The sequence below is a fragment of the Symphalangus syndactylus genome, chromosome 20 (assembly GCF_028878055.3).
Source record: "Symphalangus syndactylus isolate Jambi chromosome 20, NHGRI_mSymSyn1-v2.1_pri, whole genome shotgun sequence".
Taxonomy (NCBI): Eukaryota; Metazoa; Chordata; class Mammalia; order Primates; family Hylobatidae; genus Symphalangus; species Symphalangus syndactylus.
Window position 1 is genome coordinate 29002787 of NC_072442.2, and position 24580 is coordinate 29027366.

At 46.3% G+C, this 24580-nt stretch overlaps 1 protein-coding gene across 4 annotated transcripts in view; it reads left to right on the forward strand.

Moving 5' to 3' along the window:
• Positions 1–24580, forward strand: part of BLTP2 (bridge-like lipid transfer protein family member 2) — a 30956-nt gene that overhangs the window by 5209 nt on the left and 1167 nt on the right. Inside the window, exons 9-38 of one of the 4 annotated variants that reach the window (XM_055258680.2) lie at positions 21–145; positions 404–471; positions 586–731; positions 1401–1519; positions 1627–1790; positions 1949–2207; positions 2873–3078; positions 4427–5519; positions 5949–6140; positions 6284–6486; positions 6634–6752; positions 6873–7093; positions 7786–7976; positions 8106–8205; positions 8344–8546; positions 11481–11775; positions 15551–15708; positions 15966–16172; positions 18446–18545; positions 18774–18956; positions 19626–19747; positions 20235–20390; positions 20475–20596; positions 21273–21453; positions 22889–22975; positions 23208–23318; positions 23454–23589; positions 23698–23828; positions 24010–24111; positions 24408–24542. In XM_055258680.2, coding sequence (XP_055114655.2) covers positions 21–145; positions 404–471; positions 586–731; positions 1401–1519; positions 1627–1790; positions 1949–2207; positions 2873–3078; positions 4427–5519; positions 5949–6140; positions 6284–6486; positions 6634–6752; positions 6873–7093; positions 7786–7976; positions 8106–8205; positions 8344–8546; positions 11481–11775; positions 15551–15708; positions 15966–16172; positions 18446–18545; positions 18774–18956; positions 19626–19747; positions 20235–20390; positions 20475–20596; positions 21273–21453; positions 22889–22975; positions 23208–23318; positions 23454–23589; positions 23698–23828; positions 24010–24111; positions 24408–24542 — 5635 coding nt within the window. The other 3 variants (XM_055258681.2, XM_055258682.2, XM_055258684.2) reach the window with 3 other exon arrangements.

Sequence of the window (24580 nt, forward strand, 5' to 3'; positions counted from 1 at the left end):
CAGAATCTATCTCGGTCCAGGCACTTGACTTGGACTCTGAAGCTGCTGCAGTTCCTGTACCACCGTGATGAGGATCAGCTGCCCCTTCGAAGCTTCACAGCAAACTCTGATATGGCACAGATGAGCACTGAACTCTTGCTGGAAGGTTCATGGGTCGGGGTACTGGTACTGAGCGAGAATGGGAGGACTAGATACTCTCTTTGCTCATGCCCCATATGGTCTCCTTAATCTAATCTCAGTGTAACTGGGGAGCGGAAGGAGGGAACATACTGAGAGAAAATAGCCCCAGCTCACAAGTTTTGATGACAGTCTGTTTATCCCTTTGCTGGCTTCTGACCCTCTCCCAGTTTTACCTCTTGCCCTTCCAGTGCTCTCCTCTGATCTGTCCTCTGGCCTCTTACAGACGGGTTGTTGTTGTCCCAGAGTCGCCAACGCATTGTCTGCCTCAACTCCCTCAAGGCTAGTGTGCAGGTGTGATGATTGTGGTACCAAGAATTGTTCCTTTCTCTATTCTCCCGCTACATTATTTCATTTTGAGTTTGTGAAATAAAACCCAAGCCCACAGTTCTGGTCTTCTTATTTCAGGTGACCACCATTGACCTCTCAGCCTCCCTAGTTCTGAACACTTGCATCATTCACTACCGGCACCAGGAATTCTCTCACTGGCTGCACCTGCTAGCACTGGAAACCCAAGGGTCTACTTCACCTGTTCTGAAGCAAAGGAAAAAAAGGTCATTCTGATATTTTTCAGCCACCTTCTTGTCAGTTGGATTCTTTGGGATTCTTTTGGTCCAAATTGGCATCCTGTGTTAAATATGTATTTGGTTGTTTGACCTCCTCAAATCTGAGTCTCAACAGCAATCCTATTTTATATATCTTTCCCATTAGACTAGACTCCTTGATAGCAGAATGCTGTCCTCTTTGTTTTTATGTCCTCGGTGCTCAGTGTAGTGTTTTATACAAAATAAATGTTTGTTGAACTGAACTTAAATGATAAGGAATGTCTTTGTCTTGCCTGCCTTAGATTGTAAGGTGGCAGTCATGTCTTTGTGTAGTGCTTCTATTGTGCTGCACAGAGAACTTAAGGTTATGGTTTAGAAGTGATGCTTCTTGGTTATTTTAGGTTCAATCGTATAGTATTGCTGGTGTTCATTGCATTTGGCCTATGAAAATGACGATTTTATATGAGTCAATCTAATATCTTTCTGGGGTTCCTGCAGATTACCGTTAAGAGTAGCAATAAACTGATGAGTTCAGCCTTTTATCTTCTAGGTGTATCTCGTCCTAAGAATCACAATAAAACTAAATTCTCACTCTGATTGTGAGAGCTTCAGAAACTGTTCCATGATAGGAAGCTGCAGTTCTTTTCTTACCAAACAATGATGTCTTGTTCCATGCAGAACCTTCCCCCAAATCCTGGCTCCCATCATCTTTAGCACCTCCATCTCCAATGTCAACATTTCCATTCAACTTGGAGATACACCGCCTTTTGCCTTGGGATTCAATTCTATCTCTCTGGGTAAGGCTCTCAGATGGAAAAGGAACAAGAATCTGTCCATTAGTGGGCTAGGCCCAATTGATGGCCACAGTGGCTTCATGCAATCCCTCTTTCTCACCTTTGTTCAGATTACCAGCACCTCAGGCCACAAAGCATCCATCAGCGGGGCGTCCTAACTGTGGACCACCTCTGCTGGCGTGTGGGCAGTGACTCTCACATTCAGCGGGCGCCACACCCACCCAATATGCATGTTTGGGGTGAGGCACTTGTTCTGGACTCCTTCACACTACAGGTAGGTGAGGGCTTTGGTGAATAGGGGCCTGCACAGCTTTCCTCATCCTGTCATGCATCAGAGCACTGAGCATCCTGTGGGCAGCAGGAAGTGCATTAGGGCATTATAAAACCGTGCACCGGCATACTTCTAATGGGATCCGTCTGCTTCTTCTCTAGGGTAGCTATAACCAGCCTCTGGGCCTGTCCAGCACCCAGTCAGATACCCTCTTTCTTGATTGTACCATTCGAGGACTTCAGGTGGAAGCATCAGATACCTGTGCCCAATGTCTGTCTCGTATCTTATCCCTGATGGGTCTACAATCTGGGAAGTCAGCTGTCTCTAGGCACTCTTCATTTGGGGAATCTGTGTCATTACTGTGGAAGGTGGACTTGAAGGTCGAAGACATGAACTTGTTTACCCTTTCTGCCTTGGTTGGTAAGTGGGACAAGGAGTCTGTACTGAAGTGTGCTACTTGGGAGACTGAGGCAGGAGAATCACTTCAACCCTAGAGGCAGAGTTTGCAATGAGCTGAGATGGTGCCACTGCACTCCAGCCTGGGCAAAAGAGCGAGACTCTGTCTCCAAAAAATAAAATAAAGTAAGTAAATAAACATACTGAAGTGTGTAGTGTGTAAACTAAGCAGATTATGTTGGTTTAGTCTGCTCCTCATTTAATGAAGCTGAATATCTGGAATTTTTCTAAATTAGAGGCACGAGATGCTTGAAAGTCTTGCATAAACATTAGGCTTCTTGATATTTCTTAAGGGCTTATGAAAGGCAAGTACTAAGCAAGGCATATAAGAAAAAGCCTTGATCTAGTCAAGAGAGATCCACATAGCTTTTTATTTCCTTGTGTGTTTAGTTCTAGAGAGTAAATGGTATGTCTCTGTGCAATTTGTAGGAGTTAAGGAACAACTTTGGCTCTGCCGAATCTAGTTAGGTTAAGATGGGAAAGGGAAAGTTTCCTTAAAACCTAAGGAATGAACTTAGGGAGGCATGAGGAATAAAGATAATTAAGGGAATAAGTGAGAAAGGCGAGTGAGGACTATTGTTGCCCTTTGAGAGCTGGGAACCAAAGCTGACATGGTTTCTGGTTGTTAGGTGCTTCAGAGGTACGACTGGACACCCTCACTATCCTGGGCAGTGCAGAGACCTCCACTGTGGGGATTCAAGGACTTGTGTTAGCGCTGGTGAAATCAGTCACGGAGAAGATGCAACCCTGTTGCAAGGCCCCTGACATCCCTATGCCAGTGCTCAGCCTTTCCATGATCTCCGTCACCTATCACAGCAGCATCCGCTCTCTGGAGGTAATGTTCCTGTGGAAAGGTGGGGCCAGGCTGGTTTTTTCCTCAGCTTAGAGCCTTTCTCTGTCTTTTTTTTTTTCTTGTCTTTTCCCAAAACAGAGTGTCACATGTTGCCCAGACTGGTCTTAAACTACTGGGCTCAAGCAGTCCTGCTATCTTGGCCTCCCAAAGTGCTGGGATTACAGGTGTGAGCCACCACGCCCAGCCTCTCTTTTTAACTCATGTTGTGAAACTGGTTTCATGAGAAATATGACACCTGATCTTCTTTATTTTTTCTAGCTCGTATGTTTTAACTTTTTGTGGAATTTAAAATACATACAAAACTAGAGAGAATATATAAGCTTTTGTATACCAAGATTCAGTAATTACCAATTCATGGCCAACTTCTTTTAGTTATACTCTCACCAATTTCCCCTGCCTCAGGCTCTGGGATTATTTTGAAGTAGGTAAGTACGTATCAGACATATATAATTTCAACTATAAATATTTCACAATGAATCTCTGAAAAATAAGGGGCTTTTTAAAAATAATGATCTGGTGTTATTTTGCTGAAGCCCTCGGCCCATTAAAAGACTGGAAGGAGTCAGAAGACAGAGGCACTGGCAGGTTTTGAGAGGCTTTCCAGTATCTTTATCCTCAGGGTAACAGATGGACATGGGACCCTCTTAGGAGGAGGGTGGGGAGTTAGTTCCTCTTTGTCAGACTTCACCTTCCTTTGGAAACTGAAGAGTTTCCTTTTTAGAGACTAGAACTTGAGAATTTTCTGTCCTGGAATTTTACTTTTCTCTGTCCACTTAGCTATTCAGAAGCTGACAAAGACACTACTCTCTCCTTGAGGCATACTTTTATGTAAGTCAGCTGCCGTATTGACTTGTGTGCTCAGTACTTCATTATGCTATATTTTGAGAATTAAATTGATGCAATCAATTCATGAAACATTTTCAAGTTGACTGTTGCAGTGGTTACTAGACTGTAGTTGCTGATAGAAAGGTAACTCATAAGCAGGAACATGAAGCCAGATGATTTATTGAGTACCTGCTGTCTATACTGAGTATACCATGGTAGATACCAAAGAATTAAGACACATGGCCCCTATTTTCAGACAATTTAGAATCCAGTTGAGGAGAACTTAAAAAGTGTAAGTGCTCTTAAATGTCAGACACTATCAACTGTCAGCTCAGCACATTAGTGCTAGCAGGAACAAAGCAAGGCAGTAATTAATGTGATTACTCAGGAACAACTTCTGGGTGGAGACGGTTCTTGAGCCAAGTATGCATGTATCATAATCCTTGCCATCTCTACTGTTTTGCGACATGGTAATTGACAGATCCTTTTCTTCTGCTCCCTAAAGGTTCAGTGTGGTGCAGGGTTGACCTTACTTTGGAGCCCCCCAGATCACATGTACCTGTACCAGCATGTCCTGGCCACTCTACAGTGCCGAGACCTACTAAGAGCCACTGTGTTTCCTGAGACTGTACCATCCCTTGCACTAGAGACTTCAGGAACTACTTCTGAACTAGAAGGCCGTGCCCCTGAGCCATTACCCCCAAAGCGGCTGCTAAACCTAACCCTGGAGGTGAGCACAGCCAAGCTCACGGCTTTTGTAGCTGAGGACAAGTTCATTACCCTGGCTGCAGAGAGTGTGTCACTGAGCCGGCATGGAGGTTCCCTGCAGGCATACTGTCCAGAGCTGGCTGCTGGCTTTGATGGCAATAGTATCTTCAACTTCAAGGAGGTGGAAGTGCAGCTGCTACCTGAGCTAGAAGAGATGATCCTCCACCGGAACCCCTTCCCTGCGCTGCAGACCCTCCGGAACCGTGTTTGGCTCCTCTCCTTCGGCTCAGTCTCTGTGGAGTTTCCTTATCAGTATGACTTTTCTCGAACTCTAGATGAGGCTGTGGGAGTTCAGAAGTGGCTGAAGGGACTGCATCGAGGGTCTCCTGCTTGGGCCTCTCCAAGCCCTGTCCCGCTCCCACCTGATCTACTCTTAAAGGTTCAGCACTTCTCATGGGTTTTCTTGGATGATATTTTTGAGGTGAAACTTCATGATAACTATGAGCTGATGAAGGATGAAAGTAAGGAGAGTGCCAAAAGACTACAGCTACTGGATGCCAAAGTGGCCGCCCTTCGGAAGCAGCATGGGGAGTTATTGCCTGCCCGCAAAATTGAGGAGCTCTATGCCTCTTTGGAACGCAAAAACATTGAAATCTACATCCAGCGTTCCCGTCGTCTCTATGGCAACACACCCATGCGCCGGGCACTGCTCACTTGGAGCTTAGCAGGGCTAGAACTGGTAGCTCTGGCAGATGCCTCCTTCCATGGTCCTAAGCATGTGATAGAACAGGTTCAAGAGCTTGATCCAGGCAGCCCTTTTCCCCCTGAGGGATTAGATCTTGTCATTCAGTGGTGTCGAATGCTCAAGTGCAATGTCAAGACCTTTCTGGGTAAGTAGTGCTTCCTTTATTTGCAGACCCTGTGTATGCCCTCTGAGCTCTAGGGAGCTCTCTGAGTGATTTCAGAGGAACTAGGTTATACTGGGAACTGTGCCATTTTGGTTGGGTGGAGTGGAATGGGTGGGCTTCCCTTTGCTTTCTTTGTTCCTGAATTTCACCCTGAAATTGCTTGGCTAACATAAAGGGAAAGCTAACACAGTCATCTTTAAGGTTATTGTGTCTCTTGGATCTCAGTGCTATGCCCTTAACCTTCTGCACCAGGGTCACTGTATTTTTCAGCTTGCTGTCAACTGCCTGCCCTTGTTCTCTCAATTGACTTTGTAAATATAGATGGGTAAAATAGTGGTGAGAAAAAAGACAGGCCCGAGAGTGCTCAGACTGCCCCTGAGTAGCCAGTGTGTACCCTTCCTCTGGTAACAGTTCGGATCAGAGACTATCCACGGTACCTCTTTGAGATCCGTGACTGGCGGCTAATGGGTCGACTTGTGAGCACCGAGCAGAGTGGTCAGCCTTGCTCCCGTCGGCATCAGGACTTGCACTTGGGGCTTCCGTGGGGTAACGTGGCAGTGGAGAGGAACATGCCCCCACTCAAATTCTACCATGACTTCCACTGTGAGTAGAGATGGGGCAGTTGGTTTGGCTGAGGGACATTTGTGATGGGTGAAATGGGAGGTGAGCTGAGACCCTTCTGGAGTGAAGAAGGAAGAGAGGGCTAATGTTGTGAACAAGTTATGGCCTTTGTTCCTCTACCCCAGCGGAAATATTCCAGTACACAGTGGTATGGGGCCCATGCTGGGATCCAGCCTGGACACTGATTGGCCAGTGTGTGGACCTCTTGACCAAGCCCTCAGCTGACCCCAGCCCACCTTTGCCCTGGTGGGACAAGAGCCGTCTTCTGTTCCATGGAGACTGGCACATGGACATTGAACAGGCGAACCTGCACCAGCTGGCCACTGAGGTGAGGGGTGTCTTGATACTTTTATCCTATCAGGATGGTATGGTTGAGGTCTGTATAGCACATGTGGGAAGAGAGAAAGGTGCTGATTTGGGAGATGAGGATGGTTTTCTTACCTGTATCTCACCAAGTTCTCGGGGGTGGTCATAGGATCCATACAACACAACTGAAAATATGCACTGGGAGTGGAGCCACCTGTCTTTTCATTGGAAACCTGGTCAGTTTGTATTCAAGGGTGACTTGGATATCAACGTGAGAACAGCCTCTAAGTGAGTGGAGTGAAGGGAGGGTCCTCCATGGGGTGAGGGGCTCAGGTTGGAGGGAGGGGGAAGAGCCAAGGGGAAGTGAGTGACCAGGGCACTGAGGGCTGGGGCTCCATTGTGAGGCAGGTATGACGACTGCTGCTTCCTTCACCTGCCTGACCTCTGCATGACACTGGACCTGCAGTGGCTGTGCCATGGGAACCCCCATGATCACCATAGTGTCACTCTTCGGGCCCCAGAGTTTCTGCCTGAGGTGCCGTTGGGCCAGCTTCATGACTCCTACCGGGCCTTTCGCTCGGAGAACCTCAATCTCTCCATCAAGATGGATCTGACTCGGCACAGTGGAAGTGAGGCTTGGGCCTGGGGCAGTGGGGAGGAAGGGCTGGGAGGACGGGCATGGATGCTGGGGACTTTAGCTTGACCCTCTGGGGAGGGGAGGGGAGAAGGGCAAGGGAGAATCTAGGTTAAGACCTTTTTTTTTTGGCGGGGAAAAGGGTTGGTGTCTTAGTCCTTTTTGGCTGCTATAACAATAATACCACAAGTTTGGTAGCTTATAAACAACAAACATTTATCTCTCACAGTTCTGGAGGCTTGAAAGTCGAAGATCAAAGAGCTGATAGATTCAGTGTCAGTGAGGGCCCATTCCTCATAGATGGTGCCTTTGTGCTGTGTCCTAATATGGTGGAAGGAGTCAGTGAGCTCCCTTGGACCACTTTTGAAAGGGCACTAATCCTATTCACGAAGGGTCCACCCTCATGATCCATTGACCGCCCAGAGACCCACCTCTTAGCATCATTACCTTAGGGGTTAGTATTTCAGCATGAATTTTGGGGAGATGCAAACATTTAGACCACAGCAGTAGGGGAAAGCAGAGAGCTTAGATCCTTGAAAGAAGAGGGAGTTGGGGATGCTGAATGTGAGGATAGGTGCTGTTTGGATTTTGGATTTTTAAACCTCTACAACCTGCAGCAAGGGAAGGATTTAGCTTTACCTCTGTGTTTCATCCATAACTAGGAAATGTCTGTCCTTCTCTTTGCAGCAATATCGCAGCCCCGAATTCTGCTATATAGTAGTACCCTGCGCTGGATGCAAAACTTCTGGGCAACTTGGACAAGTGTCACAAGGCCTATCTGCAGGGGAAAGCTCTTCAATAACCTGAAACCCAGCAAGAAGAAACTTGGTCAGCACTACAAGCAACTTTCCTATACAGCCCTCTTTCCCCAGCTGCAGGTAAGGCACTGATGTCCCTGCTGACATCTTCACTTTATTCTGCTTCTAGTTTTCTTGTTTCTCATAATGAGTCCCTTAATCATTCCTCTCATGCCATCCTTTGTTAATGTTATGCTGTCTTGTTGCCAGGTACATTATTGGGCCTCCTTTGCCCAGCAACGGGGCATCCAGATTGAGTGCAGTCAGGGCCATGTCTTCACTCGGGGGACTCAGCGGCTTATACCTCAAGGTAAAATGAAAGACTCCTTTCATTTCTCCTATCCTGTTCCTTGTTTTTCCCTTCTCAGTTCCATTCCCCTCCTCCATCTCTGTCTTACACTATCCTCTGAACTGGTCAGCATGGTCTCTGTGTGCCTCTTTTTCTCAGCAGGCACAGTGATGCGGCGCCTTATCTCTGATTGGAGTGTTACCCAGATGGTGAGTGACCTAAGTCAGGTGACCGTTCACCTGATGGCCTCACCCACTGAAGAGAATGCTGATCACTGTCTTGATCCCTTGGTAACAAAGACCCACCTGCTGAGCTTGTCCTCCCTCACCTACCAAAGGCATAGCAATCGCACGGCTGAGGAGGTACTCCCTGACACACTTTCTTTATTACCTTGTTTATATTAGTAGGTATCTCAGCCTACTTGGGCTGCCATAACAAAATACCAGAGACTGGGAGGCTTACACAATAAAAATTTATTTATCAGTTTTGGATACTGGGAAGTCCAAGATCAGGGTGCCTGCCTGGTTGGGTTCTGGTGAGGGCTGTCTTCCTGGCTTGCAGATGGCTGCCTTGTCTCTGTCCTCACATGGCAGAGAGGGAGAGAGAGCACGAGTGTGCATGAGTGCTCTGGTTTCGCTTATTGTAAAAGCACTAATTCTGTCATGAGTGCCCCACCCTCGTGACCTCATGTCATTACCTTCCAAAGGCCCATCTCCACATACCATTACATTGGGGGTTAGGACTTCAACATATGAATTTGGGGGGAACACAAAAGTCCATAGGAGTAGGTTGCAGGTTAAGTCCCTGGTAAGGTTTCTCGTATATTCCAAGCGTGTATGTCATTACTTTATGACAAACTCACTTGGTTTAGCTGTATCAGCATCCTTCTTTTTGAAAATACTTTTTCTTTCTCTCCTAAAAATAGTATCTTATTCTTTAAGAAATAGAGTAAAATTTTTTCCTAACACTGAAAAAAAAATTGGTACTGACTTTTCCCCCAATTAGGGAAGGATTTCAAGTTGAAATTCTCAAGTCATTTAAAATAAACTGAGGGAGGGCTGGGTGCGGTGGCTCATGCCTGTAATCCCAGCACTTTGGGAGGCCAAGGCGGATGGATCATTTGAAGTCAGGAGTTCGAGACCAGCCTGACCAACATGGTGAAACACCGTCTCTACTAAAAATACAAAAGAATTAGTTGGGAATGCTGGCACATGCCCGTAGCCCCAGCTACTTGGGAGGCTGAGGCAGGAGAATCTCTTGAACCCGGGAGGTGGAGGTTGCAGAGAGCCGAGGTCGCACCACTGCACTCCAAGCTGGGTGACAGAGCAAGATGCTGTCTCCAAAATAAAAAAAACAAAAAAATACAGTGGGGGCTGGGCTCAGGTGGCTCATGCCTGTAATCCCAACACTTTGGGAGGCTGAAGCAGGTGGATTGCTTGAGCTCAGGAGTTTGAGACCAGCCTGGGCAGCATGAGGAAACCCTGTCTCTACCAAAAATACAAAAAGTTATCTGGGTGTGGTGGCATGTGCCTGTGGTCCCAGTTACTCGGGAGGCTGGGGAAGATGGCTGGAGTCTGGGAAATCGAGCCTGCAGTGAGCCATGACCACGCCACTGCTCTCCAGCCTGGGTGACAGAGTGAAACCCCATCTCACAAATAAATAGGCAAAGTGTGATGGCTTATGCCTGTAATCCCAGCACTCTGGGAGGCCAGGGTGGGTGGATCCCTTGAGCTCAAGAGTTCCAGACCAGCCTGGGCAACATGGTGAAACCCGGTTTCTACAAAAAATACAAAAAAATTAACCAGGCATGGTGGCATGCACCTGTAGTCCTAGCTATTCAGGAGGCTGAGGTAGGAGGATGGCTTGAGCCCAAGAGGCAGCAGTTGTAGTGAGCCAGGATTGCACCATTGAGGCTGGGTGCAGTGGCTCACACCTGTGATCCCTACACTTTGGGAGGCTGAGGCAGATGGATCACTTGAGGTCAGGAGTTTGAGACCAGACTGGCCAACATGGTGAAACCCTGTCTCTACTAAAAATACAAAAATTAGGCCAGGTGCAGTGGCTCACGCCTGTAATCCCAGCACTTTGGGATGCCAAGGTGGGCAGATCATTTGAGGTCAGGAGTTTGAGACCAGCCTGGCCAATATGGTGAAACTCCATCTCTACTAAAAAATAAAAAAATTTGCTGGGCGTGGTGGCAGGTGCCTGTAATCCCAGCTACTCGGGAGGCTGAGGCAGGAGAATCGCTTGAACCCGGGAAGTGGAGGTTGCAGCCAGCTGAGATCACACCACTGCACTTCAGCCTGGGTGACAAGTGAGACTGTTTCCAAAAAATAAATAAATAAATAAATAAATGAATAATAGATAAATTAGCCAGGTGTGGTAGCACATACCTGTAATCCCAGGTACTTGGAGACTGAAGCATGAGAATCACTTGAGCCTGGGAGGCGGAGGTTGCACTTAGCCAAGATCATGCCACTGCACTCCAGTGTAGGTGATGGAGTGAGACTCTCTCAAAAAAAAAAAAAAAAAAAAATCACACCACTGCACTTCAGCCTGAGAGACAGAGCCAGATTCTGTCTCAAATAAATAAATAAAAATAAATAAATATATTTAAAAAACAAAGTGGGGCCAGGCACAGTGGCTTGTGCCTGTAGTTCCAGCTACTTGGGAGACTAAGGCAGGAAGATTGCTTGAAGCCAGGAGTTCAAGACCAGTCTGGGCAAAATAGACTGCATTTCTTAAAAAAAAAAAGTTTAGAGGAACTCTAAACACATTTTTTGATAACGAATAAAATACGGTAGGTATTGTTCGAATGTAATATAAAAACCAAGACCACTTAGTTTTTCTTTCTCCAGGGTCTGTCTCCCCACCACGCCCAGCGAATTTCTTTTTTTTTTTTTTTTTTTTTTTTTTTGAGACCGTGTCTCTTGCTGTCTCCTGGGCTGGAGTGCAGTGGTGTGATCTTGGCTCACTGCAACCTCCGCCTCCCAGGTTCAAGCGATTCTCCTGCCTCAGCCTCCTGAGTAGCTGGGATTACCAGTACCAGCCACCACACCCAGCTAATTTTTTGTATTTTTAGTAGAGATGGGGTTTCACCAGGTTGGCCAGGCTGGTCCCAAACTCCTGATCTCGTGATTTGCCCACTTCGGCCTCCTAAAGTGCTGGAATTATGGGCATGAGCCATGGCATCTAGCCAACAGGTTTCTTATTCAACAAACTTTTCTCTTATCACTGCCTTTGTGGCATTGGGGGCAATTTCCATGCTACCCTGAAGTCCTTTTCCTGTTTCTTAGGAGCTCTCTACTCGTGATGGGGATCCTACCTTTCATACACATCAGCTGCACTTAGTAGATTTACGGATTTCCTGGACAACTACCAATCGAGACATTGCCTTTGGGTTATATGATGGCTACAAAAAGGCAGCTGTACTCAAACGTAATCTCTCTACTGAGGCCCTGAAGGGGTTAAAGATTGATCCACAGATGCCAGCCAAAAAGCCAAAGCGGGGTGTCCCAACTAGTGCCTCAGCCCCACCTCGTGTTAACACTCCCAGCTTCAGTGGACGACCTGATAAGGGATCATCAGGAGGTAAGCTCTGGGAGATGAGACTTTATGGGTTTGGGTTTAGAACATGGATATGGGCTTGGACAGGAGTTTGAAAAGGACTGAGTCATGGTGCTTCTATCTAGGTAAAGAAGTGAAACTATTATTTTTCCTTCTTAGCCCACCTAAGTCTTACATATTAAGGAACAGTGATGTTGGGGCATTAAATGGTCTGGTCCTATGGCCAGAAGAGGATCAGAAGGGGAGTGTTGGAGCCAAAACAAGATGAGTAAGGGAAAGAAGCAAAGTGGTAAATACCATAAGACAGAAATAAAAGAAAATGGGAGTTGGATGGGCGCAGTGGCTCACTCCTGTAATTCCAGCACTTTGGGAGGCTGAGGTGGGTGGTTAACTTGAGGTCAGGAGTTCAAGACCAGCCTGGCCAACATGGCAAAACCCCATCTCTACTAAAAATAATACAAAAAAAATTAGCCAGGCATGGTGGCACGTACCTGTAATCCCAGCTACTTGGGAGGCTAAGGCACAAGAATCGCTTGAACCCAGGAGGTGGAGGTGATAGAGCAGGACTCCATCTCAAAAAAAAAAAAGAATATGGGGCTGGGTGCGGTGGCTCACGCCTGTAATCCCAGCACTTTGGGAGGCTGAGGTGGGCGGGTCACAAGGTCAGGAGATCGAGACTATCCTGGCTAACATGGTGAAACCCCATCTCTACTAAAAATATAAAAAAATTAGCCGGGCATGGTGGTGGGTGCCTGTAGTCCCAGCTACTTGGGAGGCTGAGGCAGGAGAATGGCGTGAACCCGGGAGGCAGAACTTGCAGTGAGCCGAGATCGCACCACTGCACTCCATCCTGGGCGACAGAGCAAGACTCTGTCTCAAAAAAAAAAAAAAAGAGTTATTGCTGACAGGAGTGAAGGGGGGAATACCATCAGGGGAGGGTTTATTGAGGAAGTAGCATTTGAGCCAGGCCTTGAAAGCCTAATATGGTTTGAACATGTAGAAATGGGGTAGAAGGGCAATCAATGCAGAGGGAATAATCTGAGTAGGAGTGGAGTTTGAAAGCTTAGTGTGTTCAAAGGAGAGTCTTGAGTGGAAAAACCCAAACTCGAAAGTGTTTTTTCTATTCCCTCACTCGAAAACAATTGACACAGAAGACTTCTGTGACCAAGTGTGTGGGAATTTTTCCCAACCAATAAGCAAGCAATTAATTCTGCAGTGGACACCAGTTGGGTGTCCTCTAATTCAGTTCAATTCTCACACTATCTACCCGGGGACAGCATCAGATTCCAAAGGCTGACGACTCAGTCTCTAAGCCCGCCCCTCTCCTTCATATGCCAGTCACAGGCTCCAGGTTACTTTATCTGTGCTTGTCACCAACTGGCTATAAACGGGTTCCCACAACCCCCTCCTTAGGTTCAATTAATTTGCTAGAGCAGCTCACAGGACCGAAGGAAACATGTTTACTGGTTTACTCTAAAGGGTATTACAAAGGATACGGATGAAGAGATGCATAGTGCGAGGTATGGGAAGTGGTGGGAAGCTTCTATGCCCTCCCCAGGCAGGCATGCTACGCCCCAGGAACCTCTATGTGTTCAGCTATCCAGAAGCTCTCCAAACCCTGTCCTTTTGGGTTTTTAATGGAGACTTCATTATGTAGGCATGATTGATTAAACCATTGGCCATTGGTGATTAACTTAGCCTTCAGCCCCTCTTTTCCCAGGAAGTGTGTGTGGGTGGGGAGGAGGGGTGGGGGGCGGCTGAAAGTTATAACCCTCTAATCCTGCCTGGGTCTTTCCAGTGACCAGCTACCATCCGGAAGCTACTTAGGGGCTGCCAGCAACTAGTCAACTCAGCACACAAAAAGACATCACTTAGGAGGCACTAATGATTTTAGATTTTATATGCCAGGAAGCAGGGAAGACCAAATATATATTTCACAGTATCACAGAGAGTAAACAGTCTCTCTTAGTTGGCAGAGAGAGTAACTAAAGGAGAGGAGTGAGAGAAAGGACTGGAAAGGAAAGCTGGGGTAGATCATCACAGACCTTTCATATAGGGCTAAGGAGTTTTTGGTCCTTGTACAGTAGGCAGTGGTGAACTACTGAATGTTTTTGAATATGGGTGTGTCATTGTTTTACTTTTATGAAGACAGATCTGGCAGTAGCGTGTAGGAGGATTGGAGAGGAAGAAACTGGAGGTGGGGAGACAAATTAGGAAACTATTATGGTGTCTCAGTAAGAAGCATTGAGGGCTGGGGCCAGGCACGGTGGCTCACGCCTGTAATACCAGCACTTTGGGAGGCCGAGGCGGATGGGTCACGAGGTCAGGAGCTTGAGACCAGCCTGGCCACCATGGTGAAACCCTGTCTCTACTAAAAATACAAAAATTAGCCGGGTGTGGTGATGTGTGCCTGTAATCCCAGCTACTCGGGAGGCTGAGACGGTAGAATTGCTTGAACCCGGGGGCGGAGGTTGCAGTGAGCCGAGACTGCGCCATTGCACTCCAGCCTGGGCAGCAAGAGTGAAACTCCATCTCAAGGAAAAAAAAAAAGCATTGAGGGCTAGAACTAGGTAGAGGCAGTGGGAATGGAGATAAGATGGATGGAAACATTATTGTGCGTATGGGAGAACTGACCACTGGTTGGAAGGAGGAGTTAAAGGGAGAAAATTATAACGACTAGATTTTGAGCCCCATGACTGGCATGATGGTAACAGTAATATCAGAAATAGAGCCTGGGACTAAACAGGTTTGGGAGGTGTAGGGTTGTTGAGTTCACATTTGGGCATGCTGAATTTGTGTCACTAGTAGGCTATCAACATAATGTCTAACAAACAGCTGGAAATTAGGGTCTAAAAGCTTAGGGCTAAAGATGGATATTTGGGAATTTCAGCATAGAGCTAAGAGAGTATTTTTATGTATTATTCCATAAAATTTTCTTTTTTTTTTTTTTTTTTTTTTTTTTTTAGACAGAGTCTTGCTCTGTCACCAGGCTGGAGTGCAGTGGCGCGATCTCAGCTCACTGCAACCTCCGTCTCCTGGATTCAAGCTATTCTTCTACCTCAGCCTCCCAAGTAGCCGGGATTACAGGTGCATGCCACCACACCTGGCTAATTTTTGTATTTTTAGTAGAGATGGAGTATCACCATGTTGGCCAGAATGGTCTCAATATCCGGACCTCGTGATCTGCCCACTTCAGCCTCCCAAAGTGCTGGGATTACGGGTGTGAGCCACCGCGCCTGGCCCCATTAAACTTTCATAGCAATCTCATGAGAGTTACTCTTTTTTTTTTTTTTTTTTTTTTTTTGGAGACAGAGTCTTGCTCTGTCGCCCAGGCTGGAGTGCAGTGGCGTGATCTCGGCTCACTGCAAGCTCCGCCTCCCGGGTTCACGCCATTCTCCTGCCTCAGCCTCGCCGAGTAGCTGGGACTACAGGTGCCCGCCACCACACCCGGCTAATTTTTTGTATTTTTAGTAGAGACGAGGTTTCACTGTGGTCTCGATCTCCTGACCTCGTGATCCGCCCGCCTCAGCCTCCCAAAGTGCTGGGATTACAAGCCTGAGCCACCGCGCCCGGCCTGGAAATCTGTTACTTTTATTAAAATTGAAGGGAAAATGAAATAACCCTTGTTTTGCCTTCATGGGTCAAGGGATGGGCTGGGCTAAAGTTCTAGGTTTGGGAGGATGTATTCTAAGCCCTTACCTAGCCAGATAAATTGAGGGAAGATCAGTTTGGCTCTGGAAAGGGAAAAGTCTTTCCCTTTGAGACTGTGACCTTTCCCTGCTTCCTATTTCTCTGCCAGGTGCTTACATGTTGCAGAAGCTAATTGAAGAGACAGACAGGTTTGTAGTGTTCACAGAAGAGGAGTCAGGCATGAGTGACCAGTTGTGTGGCATTGCTGCCTGCCAGACGGATGACATATACAACCGAAACTGCCTTATTGAACTGGTCAACTGTCAGGTACCTTCTCTTTACAAGTTACCTCAACATCAGGCTAGATCATGATCATATTGTTCCCCTTCCCCCACCTCTAAATATGAATGGGTGAATAGAGCTCCAAAAAATTTGTCCTTCTCATAGGTATCATAGATAATCACTTCTATGTCTAAAAGCCAGTAAAATTTACTCGGTAAGCCAGAATTAGACCTAGCTGCAGTGGTTGATACAATAACCTCATCTTCCTTGGTAGCTTAACTCTGCTTCTATCTCTGGCATAGATGGTTCTTCGTGGAGCAGAGACAGAAGGCTGTGTCATTGTGTCAGCTGCCAAAGCCCAACTGCTGCAGTGCCAGCACCATCCAGCCTGGTATGGTGATACATTGAAGCAAAAGACATCCTGGACTTGCCTCTTGGATGGCATGCAGTACTTTGCCACCACTGAAAGCAGCCCCACAGAGCAGGATGGCCGACAGCTCTGGTTAGAGGTTAGTCAGTGGGTTTGTGAAGGCCCATTATATTTCTGGTTTTCCATAGACTTTCTAATGGCTGGAAGATTCTTGACAGTAACCTGCTGTTACTAGCTTAGCAGAATAATGAGGCTAATAACACCTTGAATGTGGGCAGTCTCTGGTCTGGAAGCATGTAATGCTTTTTTTTTTCTCCTCATGGTGTTCTATTTCATTGCAAAAGAAACTCATTTCTCAGAACTAGCATAAAATGGACTGGAACTGTTTTACTCTTTAAGATTGCTGATCCCTATTAATGTTCACACTAATCAGCAGGCAGCCAAGAAAACAGGCAGTGACTCTGAGAATTTTCAGTAAGTTCACTATCTGCCCTTTCTCTGTCCTCTCATGAAAGTGACTGATTGGTTATTTCAGCAAGGCAGTGAGGTTGAATGAAAGACTGCCTAGGAGTCAGGTTATGTGAGTTCTAATGATAGCTTTCCCATTATAGTAGCCATGAGCTCTTGGACAAGTCACCTTTAATTGTGAAATGGAATTGATACTTCACCCTCACAAGATTGTTGAAAGGATCACATGATAAGGTGCTTTGAAAATATAAAGCTTTATTCAGGTGGAAAATACTCATTTTTTTTTTTAAGTCAGTATGTCTGGGGAGGTCTAAGTGTGTGGCAAGATAATGTGGTTTTGTTTGTTTTTGTTTGTTTGTTTTTTGAGACGGAGTCTTGCTCTGTAGCTCAGGCTGGAGTGCAGTGGTGCGAACTCAGCTCACTGCAACCTCTGCCTGCTGGGTTCAAGCCATTCTCCTGCCTCAGCCTCCTGAGTAGCTGGGATTACAGGCGTACCCCACCATGCCCAGCTAATTTTTGTATTTTTAGTAGAGACAAGGTTTCACCATGTTGGCCAGGCTGGTCTCGCGCTCCTGACCTCATGATCCGCCTGCCTCAGCCTCCCAAAGTGCTGGGATAACAGGCGTGAGCCACCCCACCCAGCCAAGATAATGTTTTTGTTAGATGGTGAGATTGTGAGCAGTTGGCAGAAACAAGGGAAGGAGCCTGTCTTTGCATTGCATGGTTGTTAATTTTCTTTTCAGCTTCTTGGTAAAACTGAACCAGGTTATATTTTACCCTGTAACTTCTAAGATATAATACCATCAGAATTATTGGAGAGTCTATTGATTATGAGATATGCCTAGTCAGTATTGTGCATTATTACTTATTTAACAGGTGTTAAGTGCCCACATTGTACTGGGCATGGTACACCCCCCATATGAATTACAGGATCTAGCTGTATCTGGTAAGGACCACAGTGATAAATCCATTTGCAATTCTACTTAGTGGGGATAAAACTGATCCCTCTTTGCACTTCCTTGGCTGATGCTTCTTATATCAAGGACCTTAGGGCTTAATCCAGGCAACCTTAAGTGTAATAAGAAGTAATGAGCATTTAGATCAGATGTCAAGCCGTGTCAGGGACTGGTTGTTGGTAATATAAGAAGTCGTGCGGATATATAAGAGCTGTGGTTCATTCAGGCAAGCAGTGCTCTTTATCAGTAGTCTTAGGAGGTAAGCACAGGTGTTAACTACCCATGCAGAAGTAGAATGGATGAGCTGTCAGGATCTTTCTGGCATTTTTTGCGCCTCTGCTGCTTTTAGGCATGCCTTCTTTTGTGGGTGAACTCTTTCCCCCCGCCCCCCTCAGGCTGCGATACTAGCATTAGAGTGGAACGTCTTTGGCTTAGGTACAAGGGACTTTGATCTGGCCTTTCCTATTTTTTTTTTGAGACTTGTCAGATCCACCATCTGCTGTGGTCTTCACATCTCACTCAATGTTATTCACTCTGACTTCAGCTTGGCAGAGTGAATAAAAATAATTCAGTTCCCTTCCCCTACGGCAACATTGTCAGAGTGGTTATCTATCTGAAGATAGAAAACAGCAAGAACACAAATGGAACAAATACCAAAATGGGTGGGAACGTCATTTTTTTTTTAATGAGATATTTTGCCCATGACATGATTAAATTTGAACCTTGCTCATTGTTTCTCTGGCTCGAGACCTGCGGGCCTGGCAAAGTGTGCATGTAACTCAGTTGGGTTGGAGAATTTGGGTAGACTGGGGCAAGAGAATGAGATAAGTATGTCCTCTATCCTGGGAGATATGGTTCAAGCTATTCCATGCAGTGGAGGTCCAGATAGTAAGTGTAACTACTTGAAACATGGAGATCTGTCATCCAGTTGTCCAGGACAAGCCACTCTTTTCCCAGGAGCTAAAGTTGCCTGCATCTCTGTCTTTAGGTGAAGAATATCGAGGAGCACCGGCAGCGTAGTCTGGACTCTGTGCAGGAGCTGATGGAGAGTGGGCAGGCAGTGGGCGGCATGGTTACCACAACCACAGGTCAGCCCTCCCCCTCCTCTGCATCAAATGATTAGGAGCAGATGTGCATCCCAAAGGGACCTCATTTCCCTACCTATTCTTAACGTCAGCGTATGCTGGAGTAGGACCATTTTGTGCTAGGCTAGGTTGAAAGCAGTGTTTCTGGAGTTTCCAAGACATAGCTGGGAGGCTCTCATATTACCTTTATTGAGAATGTCTTTTTCTTATCTCTTTCCCACCTCTTCCCAGATTGGAACCAGCCAGCTGAGGCACAGCAAGCCCAGCAAGTCCAGCGGATCATTTCGCGTTGCAACTGCCGAATGTACTATATTAGTTACAGCCATGACATTGATCCTGAACTAGCAACTCAGATTAAGCCACCTGAAGTTCTTGAGAACCAGGAAAAGGAAGATCTCCTAAAGAAGCAGGAAGGTATTCAGGGCTTGAAAGGCTTTTAGGAGGGGACTAGAGAAATTGTGAAAGTAGTTATTTCCTTGGTGGGGTTTTTTTTTTTTTTTTTTTTTTTTTTTGAGACGGAGTCTTGCTCTGTCGCCCAGGCTGGAGTGCAGTGGCGCAATCTTGGCTCACTGCAAGCTCCGCCTCCCGGGTTCACGCCATTCTCCTGCCTCAGCCTCTCCGAGTAGCTGGGACTGCAGGCGCCCGCCACCACGCCCGGCTAATTTTTTTTTGTATTTTTAGTAGAGACGGGGTTTCACTGTGGTCTCGATCTCCTGACCTCGTGATCCGCCCGCCTCGGCCTCCCAAAGTACTGGGATTACAAGCGTGAGCCACCGTGCCCGGCCTCCTTGGTGGTTTTGAGACAGTAGAGTTATTAAAAATCCACTGTGCACTGGCATTAACATTTCACTTTGCTCTACTTTTTGTAAGTTCTGCTATGAGAAAATAACCTCTATTCTTGGAGGGAGCTGGGATGAATGGGCATTGTTTATGATTCTGAAATAAACATGTTTCTGCTCATGAGCACCTCTCACCCTTTCTGTGGGGTTGACTAGTGGGGTGGTTCCAAATGTGGGTTAAGAGATGGAGTAGATATTTAGGTAGAAACTTGAGCCTTTTATTTAGCTGCCAACAATTATCTAGGGGCTGTGGATACCTTCACCCTTATCCACCATGAGCTGGAAGTTTCCACCAACCCAGCTCAGTATGCCATGATCCTGGACATTGTCAACAACCTGCTGCTCCACGTAGAACCTAAGCGGAAGGTGAGCATGGGCCCTTGTAGAATGCTGGTTAGCCTCACAGGAACACCCAGACTTTGTGCTTTATTTGGGCTTCTGTAAGAAAAGCCATGCTTCACACTGAAAAAGGGCCTTGTGGTTGATACATTCTCTTAGTGGAAAGTGACAACTGAAATTCCACTTACTTAGGAAAGGCCTGAATATCTCTCAGACCGTAGGGCTTGTGCTTGTTTTCTCCTAGTCATTTCTCTACTCAGTCACCTAGACACCTCTAAAAACGTTTACTATTCCCTGCTTCCACCTCCATCCCATCCTGTTGGGCCTGACCTATTGTGAAATCCACATTGCCAAATTTTCTGCATTGACCTACTACTGTTGCTATTACCAGTGACAGATAAAGGTTAGCTTTCTAGAAGAGATCCCCCCCATTTCTTTCTCCTTTCTCTATTTCACTTTACCACAAGACTTGTCTACTTAAAAATAGTATTCATTTCCCTTTCCATTCCTTTAGGAACATAGTGAGAAGAAGCAACGGGTCAGGTTCCAGCTTGAGATCTCTAGCAATCCAGAGGAGCAACGCAGCAGCATACTGCATTTGCAGGAGGCTGTGCGGCAGCATGTGGCCCAAATACGACAGCTGGAGAAGCAGATGTATTCTATCATGAAGGTAGTCACTGCAGATAGATAGTTTGAGAACCAGGAAGTCTCCTAGAACGAGGGTGGTCTCTCAGTTTCTATCCTGGTTCCCTAGTCTTTGCAGGATGACAGCAAGAATGAGAATCTGCTTGACCTGAACCAGAAGCTTCAGTTGCAGCTAAACCAGGAGAAGGCCAACCTGCAGCTGGAAAGTGAAGAACTGAATATCCTCATCAGGTGCCCCAGTATTCTTTCCTTGCCCTTTTCCAGTGCCCCAGTTAGAGGCAGTTCTCTTTCTTGCCCATGTTTTGACTGTCTTTAGGTCTAGTGTGCATTATCAAAGGCTGATGTAGGAGTAGGTTCAGACATCTCTTCCTGAATAAGAAAATGGGTAGTTGGGAAGGATCACGTTTTTTTTTTTTTTTTTTAGAGACAAAGTGGTCTCACTATGTTGACCAGGCTGGTCTGGAACTCCTGGGCTCAAGCAATCCTCCTGCCTTGGCCTCCCAAAGTGCTGTGAGCTGGGATTACCACACCCAGCTGAAAGATCACTTTGGTGGCCTTGATACTATGCATCTTGAACTGAAAATATCTTTTTTTTTAAATGAACCTGACATAAACATATGAAAATGTCTTGAAGTTGATCAGTATACAATTGCAGATAAAATTGTAGGAATTATTAGTGGGAAGACACTACTTTATCAAGAAGCTATAGAGCTGAAAGATGGGATTTGTGCTCCTATGACCTAGAATGTCAGGAGCAGTAAATTCAGTGAAAAAAATGTAGGGACTGGCTAACCCAGAATAGATTAATTTCTAGGTTTACCTCCTGCATCATTCTAGAGCATTCTATCCCACCCCCAACCCATGTGCTGTTTCCCTTACTGGCTTTGGCTCCCCTGTCCACTTACAGGTGTTTTAAGGATTTCCAACTGCAGCGGGCTAACAAGATGGAGCTGCGAAAGCAGCAAGAAGATGTGAGTGTGGTCCGTCGCACTGAGTTTTACTTTGCTCAGGCACGGTGGCGCCTGACAGAGGAGGATGGACAGCTGGGAATTGCTGAATTAGAACTGCAGAGGTTCCTCTACAGCAAGGTATCTGTGGTATATGGTCACACAAAGGCAGCTGTATTGAGACATTGACCTAGCTTAGGAGTCTAACTCATAAAAGAGAAATAAAAAGGGGCTAATTATTGTATGATTATTAATGATAGTATGATTGGAAACATGAGCAGAGCTTCCTTAGACACATCTGTTTATAATGAATAATACACATACAGCTTTGATGCCATAGGGGGAGAGTAAGAATGAACAAAGAAATAAAATAATTTTTAAAAAATGATACAGGCCACGTGTAGTGTTTCATGCCTGTAATCCCATAACTTTGGGAGGCTGAGGTGGGAGGATTGCTTAAAGTCAAGAGTTCAACAAAAATTTTAAAAATTAGCTGGGCATCGTGGTGCATACCTGTGGTCCCAGCTACTTGGGAGGCTGAGGCAGGAGGATTGCTTGAGCCCTGGAGTTCAAGCCTGCAGTGAGCTGTGATCACACCACTGCACTCCAGCCTGGGCAACAGAGTGAAACCCTGTCTCTAAAAAAGAAAATAAATAATTAAAAACATATATGATAGGCCAGGCACAGTGGCTCACACCTATAATCCCAGCACTCTGGAAAGCCGAGGCAGGTGCATCACCTGAGGTCAGGAGCTGAAGACCAGCCCGGCCAACATGGTGAAACCCCATCTCTACTAAGAATACAAAAATTAGCCAGGCGTGGTGGCACGTGCCTGTGGTCCCAGTTACTCCAGAGGCTGAGGCAGGAGAATCGTTTGAACCTGGGAGGTGGAGGTTGCAGTGAGCTGAGATCGTGCCACTGCACTGCAGCCTGATGACAGAGCGAGACTCCATCTCAAAAAAAAAAAAAAAAGTAAGTTAATTGGGTGTGGTGGTGTGTGCCTGTAAGCCCAGCTACTCAGGAGGCTGAAGCAGGAGAATCGCTTGAACGCAGGAGATGGATGTTGCAGTGAGCCAAGGTTGTGTCACTGCACTTCAGCCTGGGCAACAGAGTGAGACCCTGTCTCAAAAAAATAAAAATAAGATACAGATACAGATGAGTTTGATCAGATGCTTCTCTTGTTGAGTAAGAAGATGATCCCTAGAAGTATGGCCCAGAGGCAAATAATCTGTCATGTCTAGTTTGGAATAGAATATTCTAATACTGACATTCAGCTTTTCTGCCATTGACGTAAAGAAGGCAGTATTATTACTTTCTCCTATAAGGAGCGTTTGGAAATGAATTAGAACATTTTTTAATGTCACAAGGGCTAGATAGTACTACCAGCATTTAGTGTCCTGGACAATAGTGCCCATGAGACACACTGGATTAAAGAGTGTTGATTGTATGAGTTTGAAGGAGATCTCAAGGTTGGGATTAGGCATATGTAGAGCCTGAAAAGAAACTGGATACATAACAATAGTAGACTTCTGAGAAAGGTTTATTATAGTAGATGGGACAAAATCTGTCTTTATAGGTGAATAAGTCTGATGACACAGCAGAACATCTTCTGGAGTTGGGCTGGTTTACCATGAACAACCTCCTCCCCAATGCTGTCTATAAGGCAAGTCTTTTTTCCCTATTCCTAGTCCATTTGCATGTTTTTAGCACGGGGCATTTATAACGGCCCTTCAATATAAATCCACTATGGAAAACAATGTGGTGATCTGACAGGGTGAAAGCTTGCCCAGCTTAGCAGTACCATTGCTTCTCCTCTCATTCTGCAGAGGATTTGTGGGTTGCTTTATGGCAGGAAGGACATTGGGTTGGGCTCTTGTTTACTCTCTATCCTACAGGTAGTACTGCGGCCCCAGAGCTCCTGCCAGTCTGGGCGACAGCTAGCTCTCCGCCTCTTCAGCAAAGTTCGGCCCCCTGTTGGGGGTATCTCTGTTAAGGAGCATTTTGAGGTTAGTAAGCAGTCCCTTAGGGACCTGGGAACAAAGGACATTCAAAAGCCAGCTGTGTGTTACACGATATTAGGAGTAGGTAAACTGATGATGGTGTCTGAGCTTAATTGCTTCTTGAATCTTTTTCCTTTTTAGGTAAATGTGGTGCCTCTCACCATCCAGCTGACACACCAGTTCTTCCATAGAATGATGGGCTTTTTCTTTCCTGGCCGAAGTGTGGAAGATGATGAAGTTGGTGATGAAGAGGATAAGTCCAAATTGGTGACTACGGGTGAGAACTTTTATGGTGGAGCCCCAGAAGAATAGGGTAGCAGCCCCAAAGGCAGCCGAGACTTCAGAATGAGGATGGATGACAGCTGGTGCACTTGCTTTTTCATAGGAATACCAGTGGTGAAGCCTCGGCAGCTGATTGCAACAGATGATGCAGTACCACTGGGCCCTGGGAAGGGTGTGGCACAGGGTTTGACTCGGAGTTCTGGGGTCAGAAGGTCATTTCGCAAATCACCAGAGGTACCAAACATGCGCCTGATGATAGAAAAATGGGAGAGTCTTGAGGTCCTGTTTGGTGTGGCTTGGGATTTCTTCGGTTTCCTCTGAGTCCATTCTAGGGATAAAAGAAGAGGGAGATGTTTGGGGTCCTGAGTTTCTTCTGATGGATTCAGGGCTCACATGCCTTGCCTGCCTTTCTTAGCACCCTGTGGATGACATTGACAAGATGAAAGAGCGAGCTGCCATGAACAACTCCTTCATCTACATAAAGATTCCACAGGTTCCACTGTGTGTCAGCTACAAGGTCTGCACCTCTCAAGCACTTTGTAGAACAGGGTGGGAAGGGAACCAGATAAGATCAGAGATTCTATACAGGGAGACAGCCAGGTTGTTTGTGACGCTGAGCTGTGGGTGATAAATCTGCGGTTCCCTCTGCTCCCCTCAAGAGTCAGCACCATTACGAGGCTGAGGTAAGGGGAAATCGGTATCTGTAGGTTACTATTGTAGGACTTGCACTCAAGTAACTGGCTGGGACTCAGAATGGCAGCTGATGTATTCCCCACCCCTCTTTCTTTCTTTTCCCTCCCCCTCCTCTTACAGGGTGAGAAGAACAGTGTGGACTGGGGTGACCTTAACCTGGTGCTGCCCTGTCTGGAGTACCACAACAACACATGGACATGGCTAGACTTTGCCATGGCTGTCAAAAGGGACAGCCGCAAAGCCCTGGTTGCCCAGGTATCCTGCCAGGGCTCATGGCTGTTTGGCTAATGGGG